At 46.6% G+C, this 17175-nt stretch overlaps 1 protein-coding gene across 1 annotated transcript in view; it reads right to left on the bottom strand.

The window, feature by feature from the left end:
* LOC137327796 (inositol 1,4,5-triphosphate receptor associated 2-like) overlaps positions 1 to 11437 on the bottom strand; it is a 113111-nt gene extending 101674 nt beyond the window's left edge. The window contains exons 1-2 of the mRNA XM_067993603.1: positions 11338 to 11437; positions 4379 to 4654 (exon numbers count right to left, since the gene is read on the bottom strand). Coding sequence (XP_067849704.1) covers positions 4379 to 4654; positions 11338 to 11437 — 376 coding nt within the window. The remainder of the gene's footprint in view (positions 1 to 4378; positions 4655 to 11337) is intronic.
* Positions 11438 to 17175: the final 5738 nt, after the last annotated feature.

Below are 17175 nucleotides of genomic sequence, written 5' to 3'. Positions count from 1 at the left end.
CTCTATGATCTGGTTGTGACCTCAAACCTACTTTCCCGTCTACCTACTATAACCTTTGACTCCCTCGTTAATCAGGAATCTATCTAACTCAGCCTTAAAAATATTCACTGACCCTGCCTCCACCGCTGTCTGGGGAAGGGAGTTCCACAGACTCACCACCCTCTGAGAGAAAAACTTTCTCCTCATCTCCGTCTTAAATGGGAGACCCCTTATTTTTAAACTCTGGCCCCAAGTTCTAGTCTCTCCCAGAACTAGTGATGTCGAATCAGTCTGGGTGGAGTTAAGAAGCACCAAGGGGTAGAAAACATTGGTGGGAGTTGTCTATAGGCCTCCGAACATTAGTGGTAATGTAGGGGACGGCATCAAACAGGAAATTAGAGATGCACGTAACAAGGGTACTACAGTAATCATGGGTGACTTTAATCTACATATAGACTGGCCAAACCAAATTAGCAATAATACTGTGGAGGATGAATTCCTGGAGTGTGTACGAGATGGTTTTTTAGACCAGTACGTTGAGGAGCCAACTGGAGAACAGGCTATCCTAGATTGGGTATTGTGCAATGAGTAGGGGTTAATTAATAATCTTGTTGTGCAGAGTCCTTTAGGGAAGAGTGACCATAACATGATAGAATTCTTCATTAAGATGGAAAGTGAAGTAGCCCAATCCAAAACTAGGGTCCTAAATCTAAACAAAGGAAACTTCGAAGGTATGAGGAGTGAGTTGACTATGATAGATTGGGAAGCTTAATTAAAAGGCATGACGGTGGATAGGCAATGGCTAACATTTAAGGGAAAAATGCATGAATTGCAACAGTTATACATTCTTTCTGGCGCAAAAACAAAAAAGGAAAAGCAGCCCAACCATGGCTAACAAAATAAATTAAGGACAGTATTAGATCCAAAGAGGAGTCATATAAAGTTGCCAGAAAAAGTAGCAAGCCTGAGGATTGGGAGCAGTTTAGAATTCAGCAAAAAAGGACCAAGAGATTGATTAAGAGGGGAAAAATAGAGTATGAGAGCAAACTTGCAAGGAACATAAAAGCGGACTGTAAAAGCTTCTACAAGTACGTAAAAAGAAAAAGATTAGTGAAGACAAATGTAGGTCCCTTACAGTCAGAAACAGGAGAATTTATAGTGGGGAACAAGGAAATGGCAGAGCAATTAAACAAATACTTTGGTTCTGTCTTCACGGAAGAGGACACAAATAACTTCCCAGAAACGCTAGGGAACCAAGGGTCCAGTGAGAAGGAGGAATTAAAGGAAATTAGAATTCGTAAAAAAAATAGCGCTGGAGAAATTAATGGGACTGAAAGCCAATAAATCCCCAGGGCCTGATAATCTGCATCCCAGAGTACTAAAAGAGGTAGCCATGGAAATAGTGGATGCATTGGTTGTCATCTTCCAAAATTTTATAGATTAAGGAACAGTTCCTGCAGATTGGAGGGTGGCAAATGTAACCCCACTATTTAAAAAAGGAGGGAGAGAGAAAACAGGGAACGACAGACCGGTTGGCCTGACATCAGTAGTAGGGAAAATGCTAGAGTCTATTATAAAGGATGTGATAACAGGACACTTAGAAAATATCAATGGGATTAGACAAAGTCAACATGGATTTATGAAAGGGAAATCATGTTTGACAAACCTACTGGAGTTTTTTTTGAGGATGTAACTGGTAGAATAGATAAGGGAGAACCAGTGGATGTGGTTTATTTGGATTTTCAGAAGGCCTTTGATAAAGTCCCACATAAGATGTTAGTGTGCAAAATTAAAGCACATGGGATTGGTGGTAATATACTGGCATGGATTGAAAATTGATTAACAGACAGGAAACAGAGAGTAGGAATAAACGGGTCTTTTTCCGGGTGACAGGCAGTGACTAGTGGGGTACCGCAGGGATCAGAGCTTGGGCCCCAGCTATTCACAATATATATCAACGATTTGGATGAGGGAACCAAATGTAATATTTCCAAGTTTGCTGACGACACAAAACTAGGTGGGATTATGAGTTGTGTGGAGGATGCAAAGAGGCTTCAAGACAATTTAGACAAGTTGAGTGAGTGGGCAAATACACGGCTGATGCAGTATAATGCGGATAAATGTGAAGTTATCCACTTTGGAAGGAAAAACAGAAAGGCAGAGTATTATTTAAATGGTGATAGATTGGGAAATGTTGATGTACAAAGGGACCTGGGTGTCCTTGTACACCAGTCACTGAAAGCAAACATGCAGGTGCAGCAAGCAGTTAGGAAGGCAAATGGTATGTTGGCCTTCATTGCAAGAGGATTTGAGTACAGGAGCAGGGATGTCTTACTGTAGTTATACAGGGCCTTGGTGAGACCACACCTGGAGTATTGTGTGCAATTTTGGTCTCCTTACCTAAGAAAGGATATACTTGCCATAGAGGGAGTGCAACAAAGGTTCACCAGACTGATTCCTGGGATGGCAGGACTGTCTTATGAGGCACCCCATCCACCACACTAAACATTCACTCCCTTCACCACCGGCGCACCGTGGCTGCAGTGTGGACCATCCACAGGATGCACTGCAGCAACTCGCCAAGGCTTCTTCGACAGCACCTCCCAAACCCACGACCTCTACCACCTAGAAGGACAAGGGCAGCAGGCACATGGGAACAACACCACCTGCACGTTCCCCTCCAAGTCACACACCATCCCGACTTGGAAATTTATCGCCGTTCCTTCATTGTCGCTGGGTCAAAATCCTGGAACTCCCTTCCTAACAGCACTGTGGGAGAACCGTCACCACACGGACTGCAGCGGTTCAAGAAGGCGGCTCACCACCACCTTCTCAAGGGGCAATTAGGGATGGGCAATAAATGCCGACCTCGCCAGCGACGCCCACATCCCGTGAACGAATGAAAAAAAAAGATTGGGTCGACTAGTCCTGTATTCACTCGAGTTTAGAAGAATGAGAGGGGATCTCATTGAAATGTATAAAATTCTGACAGGGCGAGACAGACTGGATGCAGGGAGGATGTTTCCCCTGGCTGGGGGGGGTCCAGAACGAGGGGTCACCGTCACAGAAGGAGGCAATTCGGCCCATCGTGCCTGTGACAGCTCTTTGAAAGAGCTATCCAATTAGTCCCATTCCCCCCGTGCTCTTTCCCCAATCCCAGCTTCTCCAGTCTCTCCACGTAACCAGTAGAGTCCCACAGGGATCTGTCTTGGGGCCTCAATTATTCACAATATTTATTAACGACTTAGATGAAAGCATAGAAAGTCTCATTTCTAAGTTTGCCGTGACACAAAGATTGGAGGCATTGTAAGCAGTGCAGATGAAAAAAATAAAATTACAAAGCGATATTGATAGATTAGGTGAATGGGCAAAACTGTGGCAAATGGAATTCAGTGCAGGCAAATGTGAGGTCATCCACTTTGGATCAAAAAAGGATAGAACAGGGTACTTTCTAAATGGTAAAAAGTTAAAAACATTGGATGTCCAAAGGGACTGAGGGGTTCAGGTACATAGATCATTGAAGTGTCATGAACAGGTGCAGAAAATAATCAATAAGGCTAATGGAATGCTGGCCTTCATATTGAGAGGACTGGAGTACAAGGGGGCAGAAGTTACGCTGCAGCTATACAAAACCCTGGTTAGACCGCACCTGGAGTACTGTGAGCAGTTCTGGGCACCGCACCTTCGGAAGGACATATTGGCCTTGGAGGGAGTGCAGCGTAGGTTTACTCGAATGATACCCGGACTTCAAGGGTTAAGTTACGAGGAGAGATTACACAAATTGGGGTTGTATTCTCTGGAGTTTCGAAGGTTAAGGGGTGATCTGATCGAAGTTTATAAGATATTAAGGGGAACGGATAGGGTGGATAGAGAGAAACTATTTCCGCTGGTTGTGGATTCTAGGAGTAGGGGGCACAGTCTAAAAATTAGAGCCAGACCTTTCAGGAGCGAGATTAGAAAACATTTCTACACACAAAGGGTGGTAGAAGTTTGGAACTCGCTTCCGCAAACGGCAATTGATACTGGCTCAATTGCTAAATTTAAATCTGAGATAGATAGCTTTTTGGCAACCAAAGGTATTAAGGGATATGGGCCAAAGGCAGGTCACAGATCAGCCATGATCTTATCAAATGGTGGAGCAGGCACGAGGGGCTGAATGGCCTGCTCCTGTTCCTATGTAACTGGAGTCCCTCATCCCTGGTACCATTCTAGTAAATCTCTTCTGCACCCTCTCTGAGCACTTGACATCCTTCCTGAAGTGCGGTGCCCAGAACTGGACACAATACTCCAGCTGAGGCCCAGCCAGTGTTTTATAAAGGTTCAGCACAACTTCCTTGCTTTTGCACTCTACGCCTCTATTAATAAAGCCCAGTTCCCGTCTGCTCAGCTTGTGACTCACGGCCTTTGCTGACGGGTTCCCCTCGTCCCCCGAAGGAACCACCAGCTGAAGCCCCTCCGGGTTCATTCAAGCCGCCTGCCAACGATAAACCTTCTGCCACGTTGGTGTCTTCGGTCCCGTCCAGGGATGAGCAGACTGTGCTGGTGCCCAGTCCAGACTCTGTGCGCCAGACAGATTTGGAGCCCAGGCTCTCTTTAACTCCGCGATCCAGCGTTCGGCTCCTCTGGAGAGGGAGCAGGTTGTCGCTGCACCAAGAGCGCTGAACGTCATCGGTGTCTATTGTGGAAGTCATTTTAATTTAACCTGCGAAAAAAAAATGAATCAGGAGAGGAAGACAATTATGCAAATTTAATTTTGCAAAAAAAAATGCATGACTATGTTTGTTGGCAGCAGAACTGCAACACTGCACAACACCAAAGTCTAACTGGAATTATATATAAATATTATCAATGCAATCGCTCCAAATATCGGGTCACGTCACTGCGCCCAGTGACAATATGTCTCTCATCGAATGATGCAACACAGAAGGAGGCCATTCTGCCCATCGTGCCTGTGTCGGATCTTTGAAAGAGCTGTCCAATTAGTTCCAATCCCCATCGCCCTGCAAATTTTTCCTTTTCAAATATAGATCTGATTCCCTTTTGAAAGTTACACAAATTGGGGTTGTATTCTCTCGAGTTTCGAAGGTTTAGGGGCGATCTGATCGAAGTTTATAAGATATTAAGGGGAACGGATAGGGTGGATAGAGAGAAACTATTTCCGCTGGTTGGGGATTCTAGGAGTAGGGGGCACAGTCTAAAAATTAGAGCCAGACCTTTCAGGAGCGAGATTAGAAAACATTTCTACACACAAAGGGTGGTAGAAGTTTGGAACTCTCTTCCGCAAACGGCAATTGATACTAGCTCAATTGCTAAATTTAAATCTGAGATGGATAGCTTTTTGGCAACCAAAGGTATTAAGGGATATGGGCCAATGGCAGGTATATGGAGTTGGATCACAGATCAGCCATGATCTTATCAAATGGCGGAGCAGGTACGAGGGGCTGAATGGCCTACTCCTGTTCCTATGTTCCTATGTTCCTAACACACGATTGCACCCACAGTTCCAGATCTGGGAAAGACTGGGCTTGATGACGAGGCCTCCCTCGCAAGGTGGGTGGTCGAAGCCTTGGAAAAAGTTCAGATGAAGGTCACTGGATTGATACCTGACTTAAAGGCCCTTACTTACCACGATTGGCCTAGTGAGCTGGGGCTTTTTCCTCTCGAACTGCATTGGCTTCGGGGAGAGCTGAACTGAGGTCTTTAAAATAATGAAAGGCCCAGACTCTGTTCATATACCAACATACAAAATTGACGGGCAGATAAAGACCAACTGGTCCATCAAGCCTGCCCCGCACACCGTGATGCCTGGAGCATCCTGACGAGATACTCCCTCCCTCCCTCCCTCGCCATCTCCTGGGAGAGGGAGAAAGAAACAGAAAAAATACTCTGGAAAATTCCTCTCCGACCCTCTCAGGCGATTGAAATTAGTCCAGGAGATCAAGTGATATCTAGAAAGACACTTAACTGCCAAATGGGCTTTATTAATAGAGGCATAGGGTACAAAAGCTAGGAAGTTATGCTAAACCTTTATAAAACACTGGTTAGGCCTCAGCTGGAGTATTGTGACCAATTCTGGGCACCGCACTTTAGGAAGGATGTCAAGACCTTAGAGAGGGTGCAGAGGGGATTTACCAGAATGGTTCCAGGGATGAGGGACTTCAGTTATGTGGAGAGACTGGAGAAGCTGGGATTGTTCTCCTTAGAGCAGAGAAGGTTAAGGGGAGATTTAATAGAGGCGTTCAAAATCATGAACAGTTTTGATAGAGTAAATAAGGAGAAACTGTTTCCAGTGGCAGAAGGGTCGGTAACCAGAGGACACAGATTTACAGAGACGACATGGGGAAACATTTTTTTTTACGTAGCGAGTTGTTCTGATCTGGAACGCGCTGCCTGAAAGGGCGGTGGAAGCAGATTCAATAATAACTTTCAAAAGGGAATTGGGTAAATACTTGAAGGGAAAAGAATTACAGGGCTATGGGGAAAGAGCAGGGGAATGGGACTAATTAGATAGCTCTTTCAAAGAGCCGAAGCAGGCACGATGGGCTGAATGGCCTCCTGTGCTGTACCTATGATGCTACCAGGATCGATTATTTGAGTTACATAGGTTATGGAGAACCAGAAGACAGGCATATAAGAACATAAGAAATAGGAGCAGGAGTAGGCCAATCGGCCCCTCGAGCCTGCTCCGCCATTCAATAATATCATGGCTGATCTGATCCTAACCTCAAATCTAAATTCATGTCCAATTTCCTGCCCGCTCCCCGTAACCCCTAATTCCCTTTACTTCGAGGAAACTGTCTATTTCTGTTTTAAATTTATTTAATGATGTAGCTTCCACAGCTTCCTGGGGCAGCAAATTCCACAGACCTACTACCCTCTGAGTGAAGAAGTTTCTCCTCATCTCAGTTTTGAAAGAGCAGCCCCTTATTCTAAGATTATGCCCCCTAGTTCTAGTTTCACCCATCCTTGGGAACATCCTTACCGCATCCACCCGATCAAGCCCCTTCACAATCTTATATGTTTCAATAAGATCGCCTCTCATTCCTCTGAACTCCAACGAGTAGAGTCCCAATCTACTCAACCTCTCCTCATATGTCCGCCCCCTCATCCCCGGGATTAACCGAGTGAACCTTCTTTGTACTGCCTCGAGAGCAAGTATGTCTTTTCTTAAGTATGGAGACCAAAACTGTATGCAGTATTCCAGGTGCGGTCTCACCAATACCTTATATAACTGCAGCAATACCTCCCTGTTTTTATATTCTATCCCCCTAGCAATAAAAGCCAACATTCCGTTGGCCTTCTTGATCACCTGCTGCACCTGCATACTAACTTTTTGATTTTCTTGCACTCGGACCCCCAGATCCCTTTGTACTGCAGTACTTTCCAGTTTCTCGCCATTAAGATAACAACTTGCTCTCTGATTTTTCCTGCCAAAGTGCATAACCTCACATTTTCCAATATTGTATTGCATCTGCCAAATCTCCGCCCACTCACCCAGCCTGTCTATATCCCCTTGTAGGTTTTTTATGTCCTCCTCACTCTCTACTTTCCCTCCCATCTTTGTATCATCTGCAAACTTTGATATGTTACACTCGGTCCCCTCCTCCAAATCGTTAATATAGATTGTAAAGAGTTGGGGACCCAGCACCGACCCCTGCGGAACACCACTGGCTACTGGTTGCCAGTCCGAGAATGAACCATTTATCCCAACTCTCTGCTTCCTGTTAGATAACCAATCCTCCACCCATGCCAGAATATTACCCCCAATCCAGTGATTCTTTATCTTGAGCAATAATCTTTTATGTGGCACCTTGTCAAATGCCTTCTGGAAGTCTAAATACACTACGTCCACTGGTTCCCCTTTATCCACCCTGCACGTTATATCCTCAAAGAACTCAAGCAAATTTGTCAGACATGACTTCCCCTTCGTAAAGCCATGCTGACTTTGTCCGATTAAATTATGTTTATCCAAATGTTCCGCTACTGTCTCCTTAATAATAGACTCCAAAATTTTACCCACCACAGATGTTAGGCTAACTGGTCTATAATTTCCAGCCTTCTGCCTACAACCCTTTTTAAATAAGGGTGTTACATTAGCAGTTTTCCAATCTGCCGGGACCTTTGCCGAGTCCAGAGAATTTTGGAAAATTATTACCAAAGCATCCACAATCCCTACTGCCACTTCCCTCAAGACCCTGGGATGTAAGCCATCAGGTCGAGGGGATTTATCCGCCTTGAGTACCATATGAGTTATGTAAACATAGAACTGGGTTAGATGTCAGGGTGGGGCGGCGGGGGGGGTTCTCTTATCACTGTCACTGACAAGTTGCCGGCTCGAACAGCGAGTGCGGATCTGCTGCAAATGTTCCAAAGGGAACTGGACGAGTTCCTGGCTCGCACCATGCGACAGGTCGGTGGGGCGTCACTGTGTCTCCTGGAACTTGTTTTGTTCGTCTTCAGGGTCGGAGAGGAATTCCCAATCTTCCACCTTCAAAAGTGGTTCAACTCACCAACTTTTTTGTATCTATATCTTATCAAAACAATCTTATGTCTCCACACACACTTCCTGTCTGCCCAACTTGGCTTTGTGACATGTTTTTGTGTGAACATTTTCCCCATCATCAATTGCCATGCCTAAACTTGTCTCTCCAATTGCACAATCTGGGGGTTCTCACAAAATTACTCAAAATGCTTTCTGAAAACAATTTTGTGTACCATTTTTTTTCCTCAGTAACTGAAATTTCTAATGTCCAAAATAAAGGTTTGAACATAATTTAGAAAGTCAAGAAAATTGCATAGCTCACAATTAACATGTGATCATAGAATGGTTACAGCAAAGAAGGAGGCTATTCGGCCCGTCGAGCCCGTGCCGACTCTTTGTAAGAGCAATCCGGTTAGTCCCATTCACCCGCTCTTTCCCCGTAGCCCGGCAAATTTTTTCCCTTCAAGTGATTAAACTTATAAACATGATTAAGTTTATCCATTGAATTGCCTTTTATGTTCTGCAAATGCCTTCATTAAAGTTTTTGCTTGAAGGCTGCTGCCTCTCCCTAAAAGCCTGGGCTGCAGTCTTGATATTTTTTTGACCGGAGCTGAATTTGGCCCATGCAGTGTGTATGGAATTACCCAGGACAGACAGCTCAACTGATGGAATAGTTTCTAGCAATTTTCTGCACAGTCTAACAGAATTGTTCTTCAAATAAGTTTGTAAAACAAGCGGACAAATTTCGAATGCTTTATTGAGGTCAAATTTCTGTTGGGCATTTTTTGAAAAAAAAACCAGAAGAGCTGTGTGTGAGAGAGAGAGAGAGAGAGAAGACAAAATGATTATACACGCACAGTACTTTTTGATTTGTGTTCTATAAACTTTAGAAAGTGTCAAATTGTGTAAAAAAAGAGAAAGAAACGCAGTAATTTATTCTCACCACACTGTATTGTGCGGTACACTGTAACCCAGAGATTGTATCACACCACAAGAACAACAACAACTACTTGCATTTATATAGCACCTGTAACGTCCCAAGGTGCTTCAAAGCCGCGATTATCAAACAAAATTTTACACGAGACACATAAGGAGATATTAGGACAGGTGATCAAAAGTTCGGTCAAAGAGGTAGGTTTAAAGGAGGGTTTTAAAGGAGGAGAGGCAGAGAGGCGGAGAGGTTTAGGGAGGGAATTCCAGAGCTTAGGGCTCAGGCAGCTGAAGGCACGGCCGCCAATGGTGGAGCGATTAAAATCGAGGAGGCGCAAGTGGCCAGAATTGGAGGAGCGCAGAGATCTCGGAGGGTTGTAGGGGCGGGAGGAGGTTACAGAGATAGGGAGGGGGCGAGGGCCATGGAGGGATTTGAACACGAGGATGAGAATTTTAAAATCGAGGTGTTCCCTGACTGGGAGCCGATGTGGGTCAGCGAGCACAGGGGGGTGATGAGTGAACGGGACTTGGTGCGAGTTAGGATACGGGGGGCAGCAGAGTTTTGGATGAGCTCAAGTTTATGGAGGGTGGAAGATGGGAGGCCGGAGAGGAGAGCACTGGAATAGTCCAGTCTGGAGGTAACAAAGGCATGGATGAGGGTTTCAGCAGCAGATGAGCTGAGGCAGGGGCGGAGACGGGCGGTGTTACGGAGGTGGAAGTAGGCGGTCTCGGTGATGGAGCGGATATGTGGTCAGAAGCTCATCTCAGGGTCAAATAGGACGCCAAGGTTGCAAACGGTCTGGTTCAGCCTCAGACAGTGGACAGGGAGAGGGATGGAGTCGGTGGCGAGGGAACGGAGTTTGTGATGGGGACCAAACACAATGGCTTCGGTCTTACCGATATTTAGTTGGAGGAAATTTTTGCTCATCCAGTACTGGATGTCCTATCCTCCCTTAACATCTCCCTCCATATAAACTCCCCTACCCAAAATCATGGCCATCCCCTCGACCTCACCATCTCTACTCTAATCGTGTCAATCATGGATAAGGCCATCTCTGATCACTTCCTTGTATCCCTCTCCACCCAGGTCCCCCTTCCCTCTCCCAATCCCACTTCTTTTTGCGTTCGCCCCTGGAAAAGACTCTCCCCCAAGTCACTTACAACGGGTACTTTCGAATTCCAAATTTTCTTGCCTTTGGCCCTCCATTCACCTTAACATTTCTGCCGCTGCCGATCTGCTCAATCGCTCCCTCACCTCCACCTTTGATGTCCTCGTCCCCATCAAAACCGTTACCCTCTCTCACCCTGGTCGTTCCCCCCCCTGGTACGGCCCTCATCTCCGCTCCCTTAAGTCCCAGGGTCGCAAACTTGAACGTTTATGGCGGACAACTGGTTTAACCATTCGTCGCCAGATCTGGCTGGACCACATAAAGCACGATCGGGTCCTGCTCTCCTCTGCCCAAACTGCTCACTGTCCCAGGATCATCCTGGAATGCAAAGATAACCCCCGGCTTCTTCGCCACTACAAACTGTCCTCTTAAACCCCTCTCCCCTGCCCCCTCCACCCTCACCTCCAACAGCGAGTGCGAGGAGTTCATGGACGACTTTGTCACTGAGATTGAGATCATCCGTTCAGCTGCCTCTGTCGCTTCCCTCCCCTCCCCTAGACCACCGAGCCAAACTTCCCCTAAGGCTCCCCCCCTGCCCTAGCCCTGAACTTGCATCTTTCTCTAGTTTCTCTTCTATCTCCCCTCATACCCTCTATGAGCTTTCACCATGAGACCCACCTCCTGCTCCCTCGACCCTATTCCCACCAAACTGCTGTTCACTCAACTTCCCTTCCTGGCCCCCGTGTTAGCTGATATTATTAACGGTTCCCTCTCCTCAGGTACTGTCCCCCTCCCCTTCAAATCTGCCGTCATCACAACCCTCCTCAAAAAACCCACCCTTGGCCCCTCCGTCCTTGCGAGCTACCGCCCCATCTCCAACCTCGCTTTCCTCTCCCAAGCCCTTGAACGTGTTGTCGCCTCCCAAATCCGTGCCCATCTTTCCCGCAATTCCATGTTTGAATCCCTCCAATCAGGTTTCCACCCCTGTCACAATACTGGAACGGCCCTTATCAAAGTCACAAACGACATCCTATGTGACTGTGAACGAATAAAAAAAATTTATTGTAAACTCTCCCTCCTCATCCTTGTCGACCTGTCCGCAGCCTTTGACTCGGTTGACCACACCATCCTCCTCCAATGCCTCTCCTCCATCGTCCAGCTGGGTGGGACTGCGCTCACCTGGTTCCATTCTTATCTCTCCAGTCGTAGCCAGAGAATCACCTGCAACGGCTTCTCTTCCTGCTCCCGCACGGTTACCTCTGGAATCCCCCAAGGATCTGTCCTTGACCCCCCGCCTATTCCTCATCTACGTGCTGCCCCTTGGCGACATCATCCGAAAACACGACGTCTGATTCCACATGACGACACCCAGCTCTACCTCACCACCGCCTCCCTCGACCCCTCCAATGTCTCTCATTTGTCACAATCACACACAAGTCCTGCAGAGTACACATTTTTAACATAGAAACATAGAAAATAGGAGCAAGAGTGGGCCATTCGGCCCTTCGGGCCTGCTCCGCCGTTCAAAATGATCATGGCTGATCGTCTAACTCAGTACCCTGTTCCCGCTTTTTCCCCATATCCCTTGATCCCTTTAGCATTAAGAAATATATCTATCTCCTTCTTGAATACATCTAATGACTTGGCCTCCACTGCCTTCTGTGGTAGAGAATTCCACAGGTTCACCACCCTCCGAGTGAAGAAATTTCTCCTCATCTCGGTTCTAAATGGCATACCCCGTATCCTGAGACTGTGACCCCTGGTTCTGGACTCCCCAGCCATCGGGAACATCCTCCCTGCATCGAGTCTGTCTAGTCCTGTTAGAATTTTATATGTTTCGATGAGATCACCTCTCATTCTTCTAAACTCTAGTGAATATAGGCCTAGTCGACCCAATCTCTCCTCTTACGTCAGTCCAGCCATCCCAAGAATCAGTCTGGTAAACCTTCATTGCACTCCCTCCATGGCAAGGACATCCTTCCTCAGATAAGGAGAGAAAAACTGAACACAATACTCCAGATGTGATCTCACCAAGGCCCTGTATAACTGCGGTAAGACATCCCTGCTCCTGTACTCAAATCCTCTTGCAATGAAAGCCAACATACCATTCGCCTTCCTAACTGCTTGCTGCACCTGAATGCTCGCTTTCAGCGACTGGTGTACAAGGACACCCAGGTCTCGTTGCACCTCCCCTTTTCCCAATCTATCACCATTCAGATAATAATCTGCCTTTCTGTTTTTACAACCAAAGTGGATAACCTCACATTTATCCATGTGCATCTGCCATGTTCTTGCCCACTCACCCAACTTGTCTAAATCACATTGGAGCCTCTTTGCATCCTCCTCACAGCTCACATTCCACCCCAGCTTTGTGTCGTCTGCAAACTTGGAAATGTTACATTTAGTTCCCTCATCCAAATCATTGATATATATTGTGAATAGCTGGGGCCCAAGCACTGATCCCTGCGGTACCCCACTAGTCACTGCCTGCCACCCGGAAAAAGACCCGTTTATTCCTACTCTCTGTTTCCTGTCTGTCAACCAATTCTCAATCCATGCCAGTATATTCCCCCCAGTCCCATGTGCTTTAATTTTGCACACTAACCTCTTGAGTGGGACCTTATCAAAAGCCTTCTGAAAATCCAAATAAACCACATCCACTGGTTCTCCCCTATCTATTCTACCAGTTACATCCTCAAAAAACTCCAGTAGATTTGTTAAGCATGATTTCCCTTTCATAAACCCATGCTGACTTTGTCCGATCCAGTTAATGCCCTCCAAGTGTTCTGTTATCACATCTTTTATAATAGGCTCTAGCATTTTCCCGTCTACTTTTCATTCTATGTCACACATTTCAGAACAAACTTAATTCTCTGCTGCGTCCTTATTAAAACACGAACTCAACCCTTCAAGTTAATGATAATGCCCAATTTCCAGAAGTATGAATGTCAACCATTTGTATTTAATACTATTAATCACTGTTTGCTACTGATAAGATTTTGACTTGATGGAGATTGTGCACAGACATACAATATACTCTCCTGGAATAAGCAATGATTCTACCTGTGCAGAAAGAACTCGTTTATGCAACATAACCACGTGCAGGGGTGCATCTCGATACACAATATACCTGTATGTGTACACCTCCCATGTAGTATATACACATACTTGTCTAAACAATGTATGTATGTATCTGCATACACAAGACACCTAAACATACATACCTGCATACACCTGTATATGCTATGCATGTACCTATATCGAAATTTTCCTGTGCATGCAATGTATGTAGGTACATATACACACCTGCATAGGTAATGTATATACATACATCCATACATTACAGCCTTGGTCCAAACATGGACAAAAGAGCTGAATTCCAGAGGTGAGGTGAGAGTGACTGCCCTTGACATCAAGGCAGCATTTGACCGAGTGTGGCACCAAGGAGCTCTAGTAAAATTGAAGTCAATGAGAAACAGGGGGAAAACTCTCCAGTGGCTGGAGTCATGCCTAGCACAAAGGAAGATGGTAGTGGTTGTTGGAGGCCAATCAGCTCAGTCCCAGGACATTGCTGCAGGAGTTCCTCAGGGCAGTGTCCTAGGCCCAACCATCTTCAGCTGCTTCATCAATGACCTTCCCTCCATCATAAGGTCAGAAATGGGGATGTTCACTGATGATTGCACAGAGTTCAGTTCCATTCGCAACCCCTCAAATAATGAAGCAGTCCGAGCCCGCATGCAGCAAGACCTGGACAACATCCAGGCTTGGGCTGATAAGTGGCAAGTAACATTCGCACCAGACAAGTGCCAGGCAATGACCATCTCCAACAAGAGAGAGTCTAACCACCTCCCCTTGACATTCAATGGCATTACCATCGCCGAATCCCCCACCATCAACATCCTGGGGGTCACCATTGACCAGAAACTTAACTGGACCAGCCATATAAATACTGTGGCTACAAGAGCAGGTCAGAGGCTGGGTATTCTGCGACGAGTGACTCACCTCCTGACTCCCCAGTGCCTTTCCACCATCTACAAGGCACAAGTCAGGAGTGTGATGGAATACTCTCCACTTGCCTGGATGAGTGCAGCTCCAACAACACTCAAGAAGCTCGACACCATCCAGGACAAAGCAGCCCGCTTGATTGGCACCCCATCCACCACCCTAAACATTCACTCCCTTCACCACCGGCGCACTGTGGCTGCAGTGTGTACCATCCACAGGATGCACTGCAGCAACTCGCCAAGGTTTCTTCGACAGCACCTCCCAAACCCGCGACCTCTACCACCTGGAAGGACGAGAGCAGCAGGCACATGGGAACAACACCACCTGCACGTTCCCCTCCAAGTCACACACCATCCCGACTTGGAAATATATCGGCCGTTCCTTCATCATCGCTGGGTCAAAATCCTGGAACTCCCTTCCTAACAGCACTGTGGGAGAACCGTCACCACACGGACTGCAGCGGTTCAAGAAGGCGGCTCACCACCACCTTCTCAAGGGGCAATTAGGGATGGGCAATAAATGCCGGCCTCGCCAGCGACGCCCACATCCCATGAACGAATAAAAAAAAAACATAATGCATCTACACATACAAATTACAGATGTACCAATATAGGGCTGTACATGCAATACATGTATTTGCCTGCATACATTTGCACATGCAATGTATGTACCTGTATTTACAATAGAGTGCATTTGTGCACAGCTGTACATGCAATGTGTGTCGGTACCTGTATACAATTGTACATGGCTTGTGTACACGATACACCCATACAAGCAATAGACTAATGCACCTGAACAATAATTTAAGTGCATATCTGTATTCAGCTTTAAATGCAATGTATGCATCTATATTCAGCAGTGCATTCAATTTAAGTATGTACCCGTATGCAATCGACTTGTATATGCAGTATACCTTTGGCAAAGGTGCATGCTCCCAACTTTAACCTGTCTTTTCTCAGATGCTGGCAGATCTACTTTGCACTTCCAGCATTTTCTGGTTTATTATTTCACGCTCGGTGCCTGTGCGTCGAATATATCCGTCCTGACAAATTACCCGGGTGCACGGCGTACCTAAAGTCAATCTGTACTGGCGTACAAAACTTATCTCTGCACGAACCAGGGTGAACCGACCCTCTTGCGAGAGTTAAACGCCTCTGGAGACTGGATTGAGAAGTCACTGCCAACAGCGTCGATAAAACGATTGAGATTCGCAAAAAAATGTAGCAAGGAACGTTAAGAAGCTTTTACCTTTTAAATGCATTTCAGGCCATAGGCGTCACAGGATAAGAACCAACTCCAGGATGATGAAGGCAATAAACTTACTCAAATTAAAATAGTTCTTTACTTTAACAAAATACAATTGCAATTGCAGCAATTTTTTTTTTCATTTACAATAAATCTTCCTCGTTAACAACGCACCAATTATTATTAACAGAAAACCAGCAGGATTAACGGTTGCCCTGCGATGCTGTCGATGAATGCAGGTTTAACAATGTTATGAATCGAATCTCACTTCAAAACCAGCTGACAGAGACAGCTCCACTTTGCCTACTCCGGCTAATCCATCTGGGATACGACCACCAAAACAAATAATGGATTTAAACCATGGGAACAGGAGGAGGCCCATTCAGCCCCTCGAGCCTGTTCCGCCATTCAGTTAGATCATGGCTGATCTGTATCTTAACTCCATTTACCCGGCTTGGTTCCATGACCCTTAATCCCCCTCACCCGACAAAAATCGATCAATCTCAGATATGAAATTTTTCAATTGACCCCCAACCTTTTTGGGGGAGAGAGTTCCAGATTCCCACTCCCCTTTGTGTGAAGAAGTGCTTCCTGACATCACCCCTGAACGGCTTGGCTCTAATTTTAAGGTTACGCCCCCTTGTTCTGGACTCCCCCCACCAGAGGAAATAGTTTCTCTCTATCTACCCTATCATATCCCTTAATCATCTTAAACACCTCGATTAGATCACCCCTCAATCTTCGAATGCGGAGATCTCGGGGGGGGGGGTTGTGGGGCTGGAGGAGGTTACAGAGCGAGGGAGGGGGCGAGGCCATGGAGGGATTTGAAAACAAGGAATTCGAGGCGTTGCTGGACTGGGAGCCAATGTCGGTCAGCGAGCCCAGGGGTGACGGGTGAATGGGACTTGGTGTGAGTCCCGCACTCAGTGGGTGGTCCCAATCTCTCTCCCTGTATATAAAAGGAACAGCACAGATGGTCTATGCCTCCCCCACCCTACAAAGGGCCACCGCCTGCAATGAGCACCTCTATGTCTCCCTCCCAGTGGATTTCCCCTCCTTCCCACTGGGCTGCTCCTCTTCCTTTCTCTCATTGGGTGACCCCTTTGCCTTTCTCAGTACGTGTCACTCCTATTTGTTCCATGGGTGCCCTTAACTGTACACCTTCTTCCACCAGATCTCCCGTCTCTCCCACCGGATCCCCTGTCCCTCTTCCACCGGATCTCCCAGTTCTCTCCCACGGGATCCCCCTTCCCTCCCCCACTGGATCCCCTGTCCCTCTCCCACCAGATCCGAGTGGCTCTCACCAGATCCCCAGTCCCTCTTCCACTGGATCCCCTGGTTCTCTCCCACCTGATCCTGTCTCTCCAACCAGATCCCCTGTCCCTCTCCCGCCAGATCCCCAGTCCCTCTCCTGCCAGACCCCAT

The sequence above is a fragment of the Heptranchias perlo genome, chromosome 12 (assembly GCF_035084215.1).
Source record: "Heptranchias perlo isolate sHepPer1 chromosome 12, sHepPer1.hap1, whole genome shotgun sequence".
Classification (NCBI taxonomy): Eukaryota; Metazoa; Chordata; class Chondrichthyes; order Hexanchiformes; family Hexanchidae; genus Heptranchias; species Heptranchias perlo.
Note: the sequence above shows the minus strand (reverse complement) of the source record. Positions and strands in the feature narration are given on the sequence as shown.